Raw genomic sequence first — 16,325 nt, 5'->3', positions numbered from 1 at the left:
CATATTCTTTGGGGTGGTGAAATAGCCAACGAGCAAGTCAGTTCTGATCAAATTTAGAACAATAAAGATCAAGCATGTGTCTGCAACCTGTAACTCAGTGTCATTTTTTGCATGTTTTTTTAAATTATGCAATAAAAAGAACATACTGAAGTGAAACACTGACTGAGACACAAAGGTGCATTACAATGAGCTGTCAGTTTATGCAATCATGTAAATAGCTTAAACACACTATGCTCACATGTACATGTATATTCTATAAGTGCTTGTGCCAACACTTCCTGGCACTAAATGACACTTTCATTAAGTAAAATGTTCATACTTTTTTTTGTAATATCATGATGAGAGTTGGACTCTCAATGTTATTGTTGGCCAGAACCTCTTTCTGTCATGAACACTGTCATTATGTGCCACTGTAATTGGCACAACTATTTATAAAGGTATGACACAAGCAAAAAGAATAAAATATCCACATAACCTAAACTTAAGGCCTGACAGTTTGTCATCATCTGTGCATTAATGTGTCAAACACCTTGAGGAGGCCAAGTTCCGTTTTAACATTCAAACATGTTGATTATTCAAACATGACAGAACCATTATGGAAAGAGCCAGTGGAGGAAGAAGTACTCAGATATTTTACTGAAGTAAGAGTAAAAATACCACAGTGTAGAAATACTCTGTTACATTTATGCGATCAAAGTGTTACTTGAGTGAAAGTACAAAAGTATTAGCATCAAAAAATACAAAGTAAAAAAGTGAAATTACTCATTATGCAGAAGGGCCCATTTCATAATAACGTATATTACTGGATTATAATTATTGATGCATTAATGTGTAGATCCCTTTAATGTTACAGCTGGTAGAGCTAGGGTTTCTTTATTCATTGTTCATATAGATTTATATTGAAAGTTTAATGAAATTAATGCGGGGTTCTTTATCCATTGCTGATTTATACTGAAAGTTTAATCAAGGTTTATCTCTATGACTTAATTAGTAACCATCATGCTTATGGGGGACCCCACTTCTAGTCTAATTAACCCAAAACCCATGACTATTTTTCCAGTCTATACATTTATGTTTCATCTATTGCTTCACCTCAAGCTCTATTAGCTGATACAGGGGGCAATCTGGTCTTTTAAACAAAAATCATATAATCATCAAGATAACATGTGTCCTGCTCTGATAAATAAGCAGGACACATGTATTATGCTTTATGCATAATAGAAAAACAATGCAAAAAAAGAATGTATCACTAGGTCGTTTCCGTACTTATTTTACGTTATTTGTATTTATTTTACTTACTTATTTTAAGGCCAACAATGATGTTGTTGCTAAAACTAACACTTCACACTACAAGACTTTCAAAGTAGTCAGATCTGTTAAGGTTTCAGTTCAAAGGGGGACCCAAACGCAAGAGACCAGGCAGCCAGGTAAAGTTGGCAAAAGGCGAGCTTTAATGCAAAGCTGGTGTCAAAACACAAAGCTGACAGGAAACCAAAAACAGAGGTCGCATGCTGAGATAAAACAAAATACAAAGGAAAAAAAAAAAAAAAAATTAAATTAAGTACAAACCAGTAAGATACAGAGAACACAGGGAACACAGGTAGAATGGCAGGACGAACATGGGTAACTAAGCAGACAACCTGACACTGAATGAGGGAAGCAAACAGACTAAATACACAATATATAACATAATTTTATAAATATATATAATTATATATATATATATATATATATACAGCTCTGGAAAAAATTAAGAGACCACTTCAAAATTATCAGTTTCTCTGGTTTTACTATTTATTGGTATGGGTTTGAGTAAAATTATTTTTTTTGTTATATTCTATAAACTACTGACAACATTTCTCCCAAATTTCAAATAAAAATATTTTCATTTAGAGCATTTGTTTGCAGAAAATGACAACTGGTCAAAATAACAAAAAAGAAGCAGTGTTTTCAGATCTGGAATAATGCAAAGAAAACAAGCTCATATTAATTTTTAAACAACCAAATTCTAATGTTTTAACTTAGGAAGAGTTCTGAAATCAATATCTGGTGGAATAACCTTGATTTACAATCACAGCTTTCATGCGTCTTGGCATGCTCTCCACCAGTCGTTCACATTGCTGTTGGGTGACTTTATGCCACTACTGGCGCAAAAATTCAAGCGGCTCGGCTTTGTTTGAGGGCTTGTGACCATCCATCTTTTCTCTTGATCACATTCCAGAGGTTTTCAATGGGATTCAGGTCTGGAGATTGGGCTGACCATGACAGGGTCCTGATCTGGCGGTCCTTCATCCACACCTTCACTGACCTGGCTGTGTGGCATGGAGCATTGTCCTGCTGGAAAAACCACTCCTCAGAGTTGGGGAACATTGTCAGAGCAGAAGGAAGCAAGTTTTCTTCCAGGACAACTTTGTACTTTGGCTTGATTCATGCGTCCTTCAGCAAAGACAAATCTGCCCAATTCCAGCCTTGCTGAAGCCCCCCAGATCATCACCAATCCTCCACCAAATTTCACAGTAGGTGCGAGACACTGAGGCTTGTAGGCCTCTCCAGGTCTCCGTCTAACCATTAGACAACCAGGTGTTAGGCAAAGCTGAAAATTTGACTCATCAGAGAAGATGACTTTACTCCAGTCCTCTATGGTCCAATCCTTATGGTCTTTTGCAAACCTCAGCCTGGCTCTTCTTTGCTTCTTTGGTGCTCTGACAATGTTCCCAAACTCTGAGGAGTGTTTTTTCCAGCAGGACAATGCTCCATGTCACACAGCCAAGTCAGTGAAGGTGTGGATGAAGGACCCCCAGATCAGGACCCTGTCATGGCCAGCCCAATCTCCAGACCTTAATCCCATTGAAAACCTCTGGAATGTGATCAAGAGGAAGATGGATGGTCACAAGCCCTCAAACAAAGCCTAGCTGCTTGAATTTTTGCGCCAGCAGTGGCATAAAGTCACCCAACAGCAATGTGAAAGACTGGTGAAGAGCATGACAAGACGCATGAAAGCTGTGATTGTAAATCAAGGTTATTCCACCAAATATTGATTTCTGAACTCTTCCTAAATTAAAACATTAGTATTGTGTTGTTTAAAAATTGATATGAACTTGTTTTCTTTGCATTATTCCAGATCTGAAAACACTGCGTCTTTTTTGTTATTTTGACCAGTTGTCATTTTCTGCAAATAAATGCTCTAAATGATAATATTTTTATTTGAAATTTGGGAGAAATGTTGTCAGTAGTTTATAGAATAAAACAAAACAAATAATTTTACTCAAACACATACCAATAAATAGTAAAACCAGAGAAACTGATCATTTTGAAGTGGTCTCTTAATTTTTTCCAGAGCTATATATATGTATGGAGCGATGCCTGTGAGCTAGTTCAGGCAGTCAGCTCGAGCTGCACTGCTACATACACGTGACATGCCTTACACTCCATAAACATATACCAAGCGCACCCTCCCAATTGGGCGGTCTTTTTAAGCTGCAAAAATTCCCTGTCTCCCCCTCTCCTTGTCAATGCTGCTGCTGCCCTGCACCAGTACTGCCGCTGCCTGCTTTTCCAGCTTTCTCAGATCATAGGATCCACTGGAGTTATTCATGCGATTGCCATATCTTCTGTTGGCCCTATCGATCGCCATGTCTCACGCTGTCTCCGACTCGGAGAGTGAGTCTCAGTCATCGGAAGATGGGATCGGCTTCATTGCCGAAACACAGGCTCAATCCGCCGTCGTTCGCTGCGAGAATGAAGCGGATGAGGCGCCTCGTCAGCGCCGCAGCTCCCGGGTTATCCACAAACGGCTTGCCGGATGGCCCGTTCACCACATTCTGGAAGAGCTATACGTCCGCAACATCTCAGTTCCCTCCGGCCTTAACCACGAGGAGCTGTTCGATTACCTCCGGTGTCAACAAAGCTCCGCCAATGCCCAAGAGTTCAAAGTGAGCGACTCAAACGGTGCTCCTCCCAAGGGGAAAAAAGCTGCAGCAAAGAGGCGCTCCGCTTTGTTACGTTACTGCGTGTGTGAGTGCATATTAAAGAGGCAGCGAGACGGCTCAACGGTGTAGTTACGTAGTCCGTTTATTATCATGACCCGGAAGTGTTCACACATAGAAGGTCCGTGTAACATCCTCTACTGTAACCTCACTATAGTTTCACTTAACAGAACACCTCCCCTTTTAAGTAGGAACACCACCCTCTTAACATATTCAACTCTGCTGTAATAACACTCTTTTACAGGTATCCTAGCTCTGAACTCAGACATTAACCTCTGTAACACCTAGAATGTCTTATCACATTTTTCTAACATTAATAAACAGAAAATAGAAAAACATTTATTTTCAACAATTTTCCCTTTTCTTTTTTTTTCCTCACCCCCCAGTAACTCACTACAAGTCCATACGCACAGGTGGGCGTGACACTCGGCCTGAGCTAGTCACGTATGGCGTGTTTGTCTCTTGAGTGTGTGTCTCTGTGTTAACTGGCTCTGAGGATGTGACAGGTGTATCAGGTGGTGTTGACTGCACTTGTGGATGATTTACTGTGCAAACCTGTGTGCGGTTTCTCCTGACCTGTCCTTCATCAGTGTCAATAATATAAGATCTGGGTGTTGTGGCATGTTGAACAACAGTCCCTGGTCTTTTCTCTTTTGCCAGCCATACATTTTGGCCAGCCTGCAGTGGTGGCAGAGGGCGGGCTCTGTGCCGCAGGTTGTAGTTGCGTCATTGGTTCTCCTTTGCCCGCTTCTCTGACTTCCTGAACCCTCTGATATTCGGCCAGCGGGGATGAAGACTCGCTGGAAGCTGTGGTATGGTGGTGCGCAGCTGTCTCCCCATGAGGAGTTGTGCAGGGGAGTAACCGCACTCAAGAGGTGTTGCGCAGTAAGTCATCAAAGCTTTTAGCTTCTCCTCTCCTCCTTTCCACAGTCTTTTAATAGTCGCCACAGCACGCTCGGCTTCTCCGTTCGTGGGTGGATACCTCGGGCTGCTGGTGACGTGTGTAAATCCATACTCCGTGGCAAAGTCCTTGAATAGTTCCCAGCTGTATTGCGGCCCGTTATCTGACATAACTGTCTCTGGTATACCGTGGCGGCTGAACGCCTCCTTCAGGGCTGCGATAACTGTGTTGGCATTAGCGACGTTGAGGTTGGCTACTTTGATGTAGCGTGAAAAGTAATCCACTACCAGGAGATAAGTCTTTTTCTCCCAGAAGAATAAGTCTGTACCCACTCTTTGCCAGGGTCTCGCTTGCACCAGAGTTGTAAGCAGAGGCTCTCTGTGCTCTGCTCTGTGCTGTGAACATGTGCTGCAGTGTTCCACCAGCTGACTGATGTGTACAGACAGTCCCGGCCACCAGACGAACCCAATTGGTCTCCATGTCCCATCTGTTTGTCGTTGACTCAGGACACCCCCTAAGCCAAAGGACGAGGCATCAGCTGATACGCATGTCTCTGCTATTGGTGAGTATGGAGCTAGCACCCGTGGTGAACTCAGTTCATTTTTCAGTCTCTGAAATGACTCTTTTTGTGGTGCCTCCCAGCACCACTCATTTTTCTCACTGAGCAGATCTTTGATTGGGCGCGTGTATGATGCAAGGTGGGGTAGAAACTTGCCCAGAGAGTTGGCCATCCCCATCACTCTCCTCACTCCTTCGACCCTGGTAGGTTCAGGTATCTCCATAATAGCTCTAACCTTGTCTGGATCTGGTGTCACGCCGTCTGCTGTGACACGGTGACGCACGAACATGATGCTGTCTTTGGCGAACACACATTTTTCATTCAACGTGAGTCCCTCTTTTTCCAGCCTCTTCAGGACCTGGTGCAGTCTCTCGTTGTGTTGCTGCATGTCTTCTCCGTACACGACGATGTCGTCCGCATGGCACACGACTCCTTCGCACCCTTCCAGCATCTGTGACATGCGACGCTGGAAATGCTCTGGGGCAGATGAGATCCCGAACGGCAGTCGGTTGAATGCGTAGGGTCCGGATGGGGTGATGAATATTGTGAGGAACGAGCACTCCTCTGACAAGGGGATTTGCCAGAAGCCGGAAGTGGCATCCAGCTTCGTGAAGACTTTCGCCCAAGCCAACATAGCTAGTGTGTGGTCGACTGCTGGGAGTATGTGTCTCTCTCGCGGCACCCACTTGTTCAGGTGTGTTAGATCCACACACAGCCGTATTTTTCCTGGCTGCACCATGGTGTGGGTTAGGTCACTTTGGAAATCACTCCCATGTCCTTCATGCGATTCAGTTCTGCTCTCACTTTATCACGCATGGGCAGAGGCACCCGACGTGGTGATGACAGAGCGTATGGAACCGCCCCTGGCTCCAGCTCAATCTTGTAGGGCTCCTTTAATTTCCCCAAGCTGGAAAACACTGTGGGGTACTGCGCTTTAAAATCCTCCTGCTGGGCCTGCACTGTGCAGACACGCTTCATCAGGGCAAGAGCTTTTAATGCAGGAAGACCCAGTAGTGACTTGGACTGCAACAACAACATAAATGTCCTGTTCTGTTGTTTTACTTTCAAAGTTCAACTTGCCTTTGAAACGTCCTTTAACGTCCAGTTTGTGATTTCCTGGTCCATATAGCACTTTTCCTGGCGGCTGCAGTGTCCCGTGACTTTTGATGGAGTAGGTGCTGCTTGGGATCACTGTAACAGTGGCTCCAATATCCAGTTTAAAAACAGTATTTTCCCTGTTCAGCTGCAACAGTTCCTTCCACTCCTCCTCTTCCTCAGAGCACATTTCTCCCAGGAAAGCAAAATCCTCCTCATTGCTCTCTGTCTGTGCGTCTGTGATGTCGTGGACGTCGCCGCTTGACCTGCATTTCTTTGCCAAGTGTCCTTTTTTTTATGACATTTCCTACACTCGGCATCATGAGCAGGGAAGTTTTTCCAGAAGTGCTTTTTCATTTGTCCGCACCTGCTGCATCCTGATGACGGTGTGTCAGTTTTTCCTTTCGCCGTCTTTGGTACCTTATTGTACTTTTGGTGCGGAGACAGCCATCCACGCTCCGTGTGTCCCAGGAGGCTCTGTCTTGCAAAATCTGGGAAAGCGTAGTCTGCGCTTAAGGAGCCAGAAATAGTAGATGAGCTCCTATCAAAAGAGGTTAAAAAAGGATATATGATTGGTCCATTGTCAAAATCCCCATTTTCCATCTTCAGAGTAAGCCCCATAGGTGTCGCTACCCAGAAATATTCAAACAAAAAACGTCTTATCATTGATCTCTCAGCTCCTCACGATTCTGCCACTCAGAGTGTAAATAGCTTGGTTCCTAAAGAGCCCTCTTACTTGTACTATGCTTCGGTAGATAATGCTGTGCAGATGATTAAGTCGGCTGGGGTTGGTGCATGGCTGGGGAAAGCGGACATTACAGATGCTTTCAAAGTCATGACGCTCCATCCTTTGCAATGGCATCTTTTTGGCGTGAAATGGCATTTTAAGTTTTACTTTTCTGTAAACTGACTTTTGGTTGCCGCAGTAGCCCTCGCATATTTGACATTTTGTCAGAAGCATTATGCTGGATTCTGTATAACACTTGCAGACTCCCTTTCGTCCTGCACCTCTTAGACGATTTTCTAGTAGTTGACTTTCCTTCATCCCCACCAGCTTGCAGCATCTCCAAAGTTAAAGTTTCTTCCATGAGTTAGGTGTACCTCTTTCAGAAGTGAAAATTGGCCCTTCTACGCGATTGGAATTTCTCGGCATTACCCTCGATAGCGTACTTTTGCAAGCATAATTGCCGCTAGACAAGCTGTCTCGTATTAGAGAAGCCATCAAATTCTGGTCTGCTGCTGCCATTCTCTCCAAAAAGGATTTCTTATCTCTGTTAGGCCACTTTAACTTTGCGATGCGCATCATCCCTCATGGTCGTTCATTCGTATCACGCTTGCTAACATTGGTTCATTCTGTTAAAAATCTAAATGACACTGTAGTCTTAGAGGAGGGCTGTCGCTCAGACCTGCAGTTCTGGGCCTCGTTATGTGATAAATGGAATGGCATCTCTTTCTTTTACAATGACTTCGTAGAGTCTTCGGTTTTCCTCCAGTTCTTTACTGATGCGGCCCCTTCTGTTGTTTTTGGGGGATTCTACAATAACGAGTGGTTTGCAGATGTCTGGCCCGCTGAAATTAAGTCCCTTAAATCCAAATCCACTGCTCTCCATGAGCTTTATCCTATCGTCGTTGCTTGCTTGCTATGGGGCAGCAGATGGACAAGGAAGCAAATCATGGAGTTTTGCGACAATGCTGCAACAGTAGAGATAATAAATAAAGGCCGCTCTAAGATATCTACTATATACCGTCTCATGCGACAATTAACTTGGACATGCGTCCTAAATAATTTCATTCTGCAAGCTACTTTCATTCCTGGTCATGAGAATCGAGTAGCTGATGCTCTTCCTTTTTAAATTTCGGGAGTTCAAATCTATGTGTCCCCAGGCCAAGCCGGCCAGCATGCAATGCCCTTCATTCCATCAGATGACTCTCGATTAAGCACTCCAATTACATGAGACTTGGTTTAGCCAAAAGTACAATTAAAGCGATTCAGCTTGGTATTTCTTCTCTTCCTTTTGCGCCAACCTCCTCCTTAGTCCTTTTCCAGTAAATATCTCTGTAACCTGTGCATTCATTGTATTTTCATTTGAGTCCCGCAATCTTCAAATGCAAAGTATCAAAGCCATGCTAGCAGGGATTCAGTTCCCCATTCGTTGTAAAGACCCAGCATCCCAGAGCCTTCTGGGGAACCCTTCCATTCAGCTGCTCCTCAATGGCCTGAAAAAGGCGCGTCCTCCAGGCAATGATAAAAGACTGCCTCTCACTTTTTCGCTGGTGCATAAATTGATGTCGAGGTTAAGGCAAGGTTATTTTTCAACTTATATTGACTTAATGTTGGAAGCAGTTCTGCTAATGGCCTTCTACGGGTTTCTCAGGTGCGGTGAATACACAACTAAATCACTCTCCATTAATCCTCAGCATGCTCTCACTTTATCTGATTTACCCTTGGAACATCACATATACTCAATATTCCTGAAACATTCAAAGTCTGATAGATCTTGCCATGGTACCCAAATTATCATTGCCAAAACTAACACTACCTTTTGTCCCTTCTCTTCCATGATGAAATTGCTGCATCATTGCTCCCCGACCAATATATATATATAATAATGATAATTATTTAATAATATAATAATGACTTTCAAAATAAAACAGGAAACAAACTGCAACAAAAACCCAGGCACATGACAGTATCCCCCCTTAAGGGACGAATCCCAGACGTCCCTAGACAGTTTATGAAGTCCAGTACGGTGGGTGGAGGAGGTCTGGAGGAGGGTCTCTGGAACAAGTATGCAGAGAACTGAGGAATGGAGGGCTGGATAGGAGTGGAACAGGGAATCTCAGGCAGACCATCTTGCGGCAGGGCAAAGGCGGAGCAGGAAAACTCTGGCGGTGGGCATCGGCGGTGAATGCGGGACCCCTCAGGAGGACGACCTCAGAGGCAATGGGACCCTTCAGGAGGAAGACGAGGAAGCGATGTAGATGGTTGCGGCCCTGATGGAACAGGAGATGGCTGCGGCCCAGCCGGAACAGGGGATGGCTGCGGCCCAGCCAGAACAGGTGTCAGCCAGACCCCCGACAGGCTATTTAGAGCAAGTGTTGGCCAGACCCCCGACGGGATTCATGGAGCAGGTGTCGGCTGGACCCCTAAAAGGATACGTGGAGCAAGTGTTGGCCGGACTCACGACAGGATACCTGGAGCAGGAGTCGGCCGGGCCCCCGACAGGATACGTGGAGCAGGCGTCGGCCAGTCCCTCGACAGGATACGAGGAGCAGGGGTCAGCTGAGTCCCCAACAGGATATGTGGAGCAGGTGTAAGCTGGACCCCCAACACAGAAACAGACTTGGAGTCGGCCGGGGACTGGCGTGATGTCGACTGGACCACTGGGCAGCTTAGTAGATTGCTGTCTCCAAGATCCACGCTTCGTTCTAGGGGCTCCAGCCCCTAGATCTCTTGGGGATATCACCAGGCGAGATGGGGCATCGGCTGAGGCTGCACTCCTAACAGAAGCCCTGGATGACAAAGGAGGTCAGAACTCTCTTAAAGGCTCGTTATGCGGCCTTTAGACAGTCACACCATCCACCATCCAACAGTCACACGCTCATGGCACAGGAGCATGAGGTGAGGCGTGTGCTCAGGGCTGTCAACACAAGGAAGGCTGCAGACCCGGATGGAGTGACGGGAAGGATGCTGAGAGAATGTGCAGACCCGCTCTCAGTAGTCTTCACAAAGATCTTCAACCTGTCCAAAGCCACAATCCCATCCTGCATGAAATCTGCAACAATAATCCCACTGCCAAAGAAACCTGTCAACAGTGGCCTCAATGACTACCGTCCAGTTGCACTAACCCCAGTCATCATGAAGTGCCTTGAGAAACTGGTCCAGCAGCACATCAAAGCCAGCCTCCCAGCCACCTTCAACCCACACCAGTTCACCTACAGATCAAATAGGTCTATGAGGACGCTATCACTACTGCCCTACACACCGCACTGCTCCTCCTCGAACAACAGGGCATCTACGTGAGGATGCTCTTCATAGACTACAGCTCAGCATTCAACACCGTCATCCCGGACGGACTGGTTTCCAAACTGAATGACTTATGACTCTCCCACCTATCTGTCACTGGATCAAGGACTTCCAGACCAATCACCCCCAAACGGTCAGATTGGGCCCCCACACCTCCTCCACCCTCATACTCAGCACTGGCGCCCCACAAGGCTGCGTATTGAGACCCCTTCTCTATGCCGTCTACACCCAAGACTGCACCCCCACCCATCCTACCAACACTATCATCAAGTTTGCGGATGATACGACTGTGGTCGGACTCATATCAGGAAATGACAAGACAGCCTACAGGGATGAAGTCCAAAAACTGACAGGGTGGTCCGTGGAAAACAATCTGGCCCTGAACCATTCCAAGACAAAATAACTCATAATAGACATTGGCTGCCCATTGTCCTCTCTAGATGAACTTTACACCACCTGCTGCCTCAACAGAGCAGCCAACACCCTTAAGGACCCTTCTCATCCTGGACATCAGCTGTTCTAACTGCTGCCCTCTGATAGACGGTTCAGGTCATTCACATCATGGACTAATAGACTTAAGAACAGCTTCTACCCCAGCATCATACGTGAGCTGAACACTGCCAGACTGAACCCAACTGAACGGAATGGAATGGAACTGATCTAAACACATACTATTTAGCATGCTAGATATCTGGAATGTGTCTGCGAGGCATCAGCTCGCGTCTTTGAGCAGTTCACAAATGACGTTCGAACTGATGTGTGAGTGCGAGCCAATGCTGATTTGCCTCAGATCTGGGCCTTTTGTCGGGGAGCTCCAAAACTGTCGGGGAGTGGAAAATCAGGGCTAAAGTTGTGTAGTGTGAACTACGTATAAGTGGTTTAGTTGCATAAACCTAAGTGAGCGGTTTTGTTGCCACCAGCTGGTACTGCACCTTCATAAACGAGTGTAACATTCATGCCTCGGCGAGGCAAAACGTGACACCAAGAGTTGGCCGCTGTTAATGTAGGTTCTAGTATCACTGCTTTAACTACTGCTATTGCTGGAAAATAATGAATTGTTTTGCATCATGGAATTATTGCATTACGACTAACCTTATATGAACTTTTCAGAGTGGGACAATTCTCAAATTTTAAAGAAATTGGATTAGGGTTTTTTTGTTAGGCCAGGATAGCTTTGGTTTAATGTCCTTGAGAAAATACCTTAGTAGGACTACCTAAATGGTGTAACAGATTTGAGCAATTCTGGTGAAATTAAATAATTTAAAAAGGATTTGAATAGTGAATCTCATCAATAGTATTGTATGTTGCTCTGGTTTCTAATGTTGTTACGATGAAAAAGTCCCATGTCTGATTGGACAATTATAGAATGTATTCATTATGGTAATGAGACACAGGTTGATAAAACGTTTGTGCACAGTGGCACAGTAATGAAGAACACCCATCAACAGAAAGATCTATTATTGTAGTTTTGCATTCATGCAGGTCAAAATATTTTAAAATAGATATGTTTTATATTTTAAATATTGTTAATGGAAAACTGATTTGCAGAAACCCAGAAACATGGCATCAGAAGGTACTGTCAACCATAATAATGGTAATTACATACATCCATGTTATGAAATAGATAATGGCTCTTACATCCTGACCCATCCTGAAGGCACCCCTTCTACAATATGTGTATTATTATATATTTTCCTTGGCTCATTATGTGTTGTCACAATATGTGGAAACCTCCTTGTAATAATCTCCATCATTTACTTCAAACAGCTCCACACTGCTACAAACTCTCTCATTCTCTCTCTGGCTGTGGCGGACCTGCTTGTTGGTGTTGTGGTTTTTCCTTTCAACATGGCACTCTCTCTTAGCTCATGTTTGTATTATGAAGATTTATTTTGCAAAGTACGAGGCAGCTTTGACATAACACTGAGCACAGCTTCCATTTTGAATTTATGTTGTATTTCCATTGACAGATATTATGCAGTTTGTCAGCCTCTGAACTATAGAACTAAGATAAATGTTAATGCTGTTGTGGTCATGATCCTGGGAAGTTGGAGTGTTTCTGTACTAGTTGCCATTGGCTCTACAATTCCAGGATTAAGCAATGAAAAATGTGAAGAAAACTGTTTTATTGATTTTCTACTTGCAACAATTTTGGGACTTATTTTCTCATTTTATCTCCCAGTGATCATAATGCTCTGTATCTACCTAAAGATTTTCCTCGTTGCCCAGAGACAGGCACGCAGCATCCAGAACACAATCTGTCAAAGCACAAAGTCTGGAGCAACTGCCAGTAAGATGGAGAGAAAGGCCACCAAAACTCTGGCTATTGTTATGGGAGTTTTTCTGATGTGCTGGACTCCTTTCTTCCTCTGTTTTACCTTTCAGCTTTTGAATCACGTTTCAGTGTTTGTTCCACTGTTTGAAACACTAAACTGGCTTGCACTGTTAAATTCAATGCTCATTCCATTTATTTATGCTTTCTTTTACGGCTGGTTCAGATCAGCTTTCAGAATGATCATTTCGGTAAAAATATTTCAAGGTGATTTTACGAACACAAAGCTGCTGTGACGTATCCTTTGAAGTGCTGAAAAGGCTCAAGCATGTTTTATATAACTCTGCAACCTGTAACGCAGCATTATGTTTTGCATGTTTTCTTAATTATGCAATATGAACTATATACTAAGGTGAAATACTGACTGAGGCACAGAGGTGCATTATAGTGAGCTGTCACTTTGCAATCATTTAAAAAGCTTAAACACACTATGCTCACGTGTACATGTGTATTCTGTATGTGCTTGTTCCAACACTTCCAACACTTCCAACACAGCAAAAATAAATTCACAACATCCTGTTGAGAGTTGAAACTCTTTATGTCATGAACACTGTAATATGTGCCACTGTAAGTGGAATAAAAATGCACATAACCTAAACTTTGGGCCTGGGAGTTTGTCATCATCTCTACATTAATGAGTCAAACACCTTGAGGAGGCAAAGTTCTGTTTTGGCATTGAAACATGTTGTTTATTCAAACATGACAGAACCATTATGGAAAAAGCCAGTGGAGGAAGAAGTACTTCAATTTTTTACTGGTAGTACTGGTAGAAGTAAGAGTAGAAAAACTTCAGTGTAGAAATAATCTGTTACAAGTACTTGAGTAAAAGTACAGAAGTATTAGCATCAAAATATATTAAGTTAATAATTAAAAGTAGTCATTATGCTAAATGTCCCATTTCATAATAACATATATTACTGGACTATAATTATTGATTTATTAATCTGTAGATTACTTTAATGTTCCAGCTGGTAAGGCTGGGGTTTCTTTATCCAGGCAAAAAAGCTAGTTAGAGAGGAGCTTGAGTCTAGTCCAAAGAGTGGGTCAATTGACCAATCAGAACAGAGCTTTAGCATTAGTGGAGCTCAAACAGACCAGAGAAAATAGTTTGAGTTCAAGTTCAAGTTTAGTTTATTGATTACATACACATTGACATGGCAGTGAGATTCTTTGTTCCTGTTTGTTACTCTCTCATCCCTGTATAATAGACAATCGATCTCTCAATCAATTGACTAACAATAATGAATTAAAATACAATCATCCTTATAAACATATAAATATAACAGCAACAATAGCAAATTGTTCGATAAATATGAGATAGAGAATACATACACAATTCTAAAATAAATAACAGAGAATATACACAGAGAATATACACCCACCCGCACACCCGTAAGTGTGTGGTGCAATAAGTGCAGTGTAACCAAAGGTGAGGAGGTGGGTACGAATGGATGAATGGATAGAGACAGGGCTCTAGTGGGTCAGGGTCAGTTTTGAGACTCAGCTCAGCATCCGGATGGCCTGGGGATAGAAGCTGTTTCTGAGGTGGTTGGTTTTAGCTCTGATGCTGATGTAGCCAGGCTTCCTCTTGGACTGCTTCCTGATGAAGAGGCCGTGGCTCGGGTGGCTGGGATCAGCAATGATTCTGTTTGCCTTGGTTATACATCTCTTGGTGTATATGTCCTACAAGTTAGGCATCACTCCACCTGTGAGCCGTTGGGCCGACCGCACCACTCTCTGAAGCCGCCGTCGATCCTGCTTGGAGCAGTTGCCATATCAGGTGGTGATGCAGCCGGTCATAATGCTCTCAATAGTGCACCTGTAGAAGTTCCTCAGTACAGGTGAGGACATTAAAAATGTCTTCCGCCTTCTTAGGTTGTAAAGGCACTGCTGGGATTTCTTCACCAGTGTGTCCACATGCCGATACTACTTCATGTCTTCCGAGATGTGGACACCAAGAAACCTGAAGCTCCTGACTCGCTCCACGGCCGCACCATTGATGGTTATAGGATTGTGTGTGTGCTCAGCCTTCTTCCTGAAGTCCAGTATCAGCTTTTTAATTTTCTCCACATTAAGCTCCAGGTTATTCCTCTGGCACCATGTGGAGAGCGCCATCACCTCGTCCGTATAATCCGTGGTGTTGTTGTCGGATATCAGACCAATGACTGTTGTGTCATCGGCGAACTTGATGATGGCATTGGAGCTGTGCCTGGCTGTGCAGTCACTGGTGTAGATGGAATATAAGAGAGGGCTGAGCACACAACCCTGGGGGGCACCTGTGTTGAGGGTCATGTATGTTAAAAAGTTGTTGCCCACTTTTACTGCCTGAGGTCTCCCTGTCAGGAAATCCAGGACCCAGCTGCAGAGGGAGATGTTCACACCTAAGGCCATCAGCTTGGAGATGAGAATGGAGGGCACTATTGTATTGAAGGCCGAGCTGTGGTCTATAAACAACATTCTCACATAGTTGCCCTCTTTCGCCTCCAGGTGGGTTAGTGCCTTGTGCAGGGGGGGTACACAGTGGTAGGCAGGGGGGTTGTGGGGCAGCGGGTGCAGGGTTAGCTGTGTTAACCTCAAACCGACCATAGAAGGAGTTGAGCTGATCAGGGAGGGAGGTGTTGTTATTTGCCTCACAGCTTATTTTGCCTTTGTAATTAATGATGGACTGTAAGCCTTGCCACAGGCTTCTAGAGTTGGAGTCCTTGAATTTGTCTTCCAACTTGTCTCTGTACTGTCTGTTAGCCACAGTGATAGCCTTGCGGACTGAGTATTTGGTCATCTTGATCTCAGTAGGCTCTCCGGTTTTACAAGCCCTGTGCCTGTCCTTAAGTGCAGCCTTGACAGCTGCATTTTTAACCCAGGGATTGTCATTTGGGTAGGAACGTACAGACTTTGTTGGCACTACAGTGTCCGTGCAGAACTTGATATAGCCCAGCACTGTTGATGTGAATTCCTCCACATTGTTGTTGGTCGTGTCTTTAAACATGTCCCAGTCTGAATCCTCCAGACAGTCCCTGAGTCTGTCCTCTGCTTCCTCTGACTAGCATTGTACTACTCTGGTAGCGGGAGCCTGTCTCTTTAAGAGTCGGCGGTACTTGGGCAGCAACAAGATGACGTTGTGGTCGGATTTCCCCAGCGGCGGACGGGGGAACGCCCCATAGGCACCTTTCTGTGTGGAATAACAGTGGTCCAGTGTGGCACCGCCTCTTGTGTTGCATTTGACATGTTGGTAAAACTTTGGAAGTACGCTCTTCAGATTCGCCCTTTTAAAGTCTCTGGTTACTATGACAGCAGCACTCGGATGTTTTGATTCTAGTGCTGGGATGGTTTTGTGTAGCACCTTCATAGCTGACGTGATGTTGGCGCATGTGGGGACATACACAGTAGTCAAAGCAACAGCGCAGAATTCTCTGGGGAGGTAATTA

At 44.3% G+C, this 16,325-nt stretch overlaps 1 protein-coding gene across 1 annotated transcript; it reads left to right on the top strand.

Annotated features, from left to right (window-relative positions):
* Window positions 1–10,641: 10,641 nt before the first annotated feature.
* LOC119477459 (trace amine-associated receptor 1-like) lies at window positions 10,642–13,136 on the top strand. The gene is made up of 3 exons (XM_037751547.1): window positions 10,642–10,860; window positions 11,009–11,117; window positions 12,226–13,136. The coding sequence occupies exons 1-3, from the start codon at window positions 10,642–10,644 to the stop codon at window positions 13,134–13,136; spliced, it is 1,239 nt and encodes a 412-aa protein (XP_037607475.1).
* Window positions 13,137–16,325: the final 3,189 nt, after the last annotated feature.

Source organism: Sebastes umbrosus, chromosome 18 (genome assembly GCF_015220745.1).
Source record: "Sebastes umbrosus isolate fSebUmb1 chromosome 18, fSebUmb1.pri, whole genome shotgun sequence".
NCBI classification, from domain to species: Eukaryota; Metazoa; Chordata; class Actinopteri; order Perciformes; family Sebastidae; genus Sebastes; species Sebastes umbrosus.
Note: the sequence above shows the minus strand (reverse complement) of the source record. Positions and strands in the feature narration are given on the sequence as shown.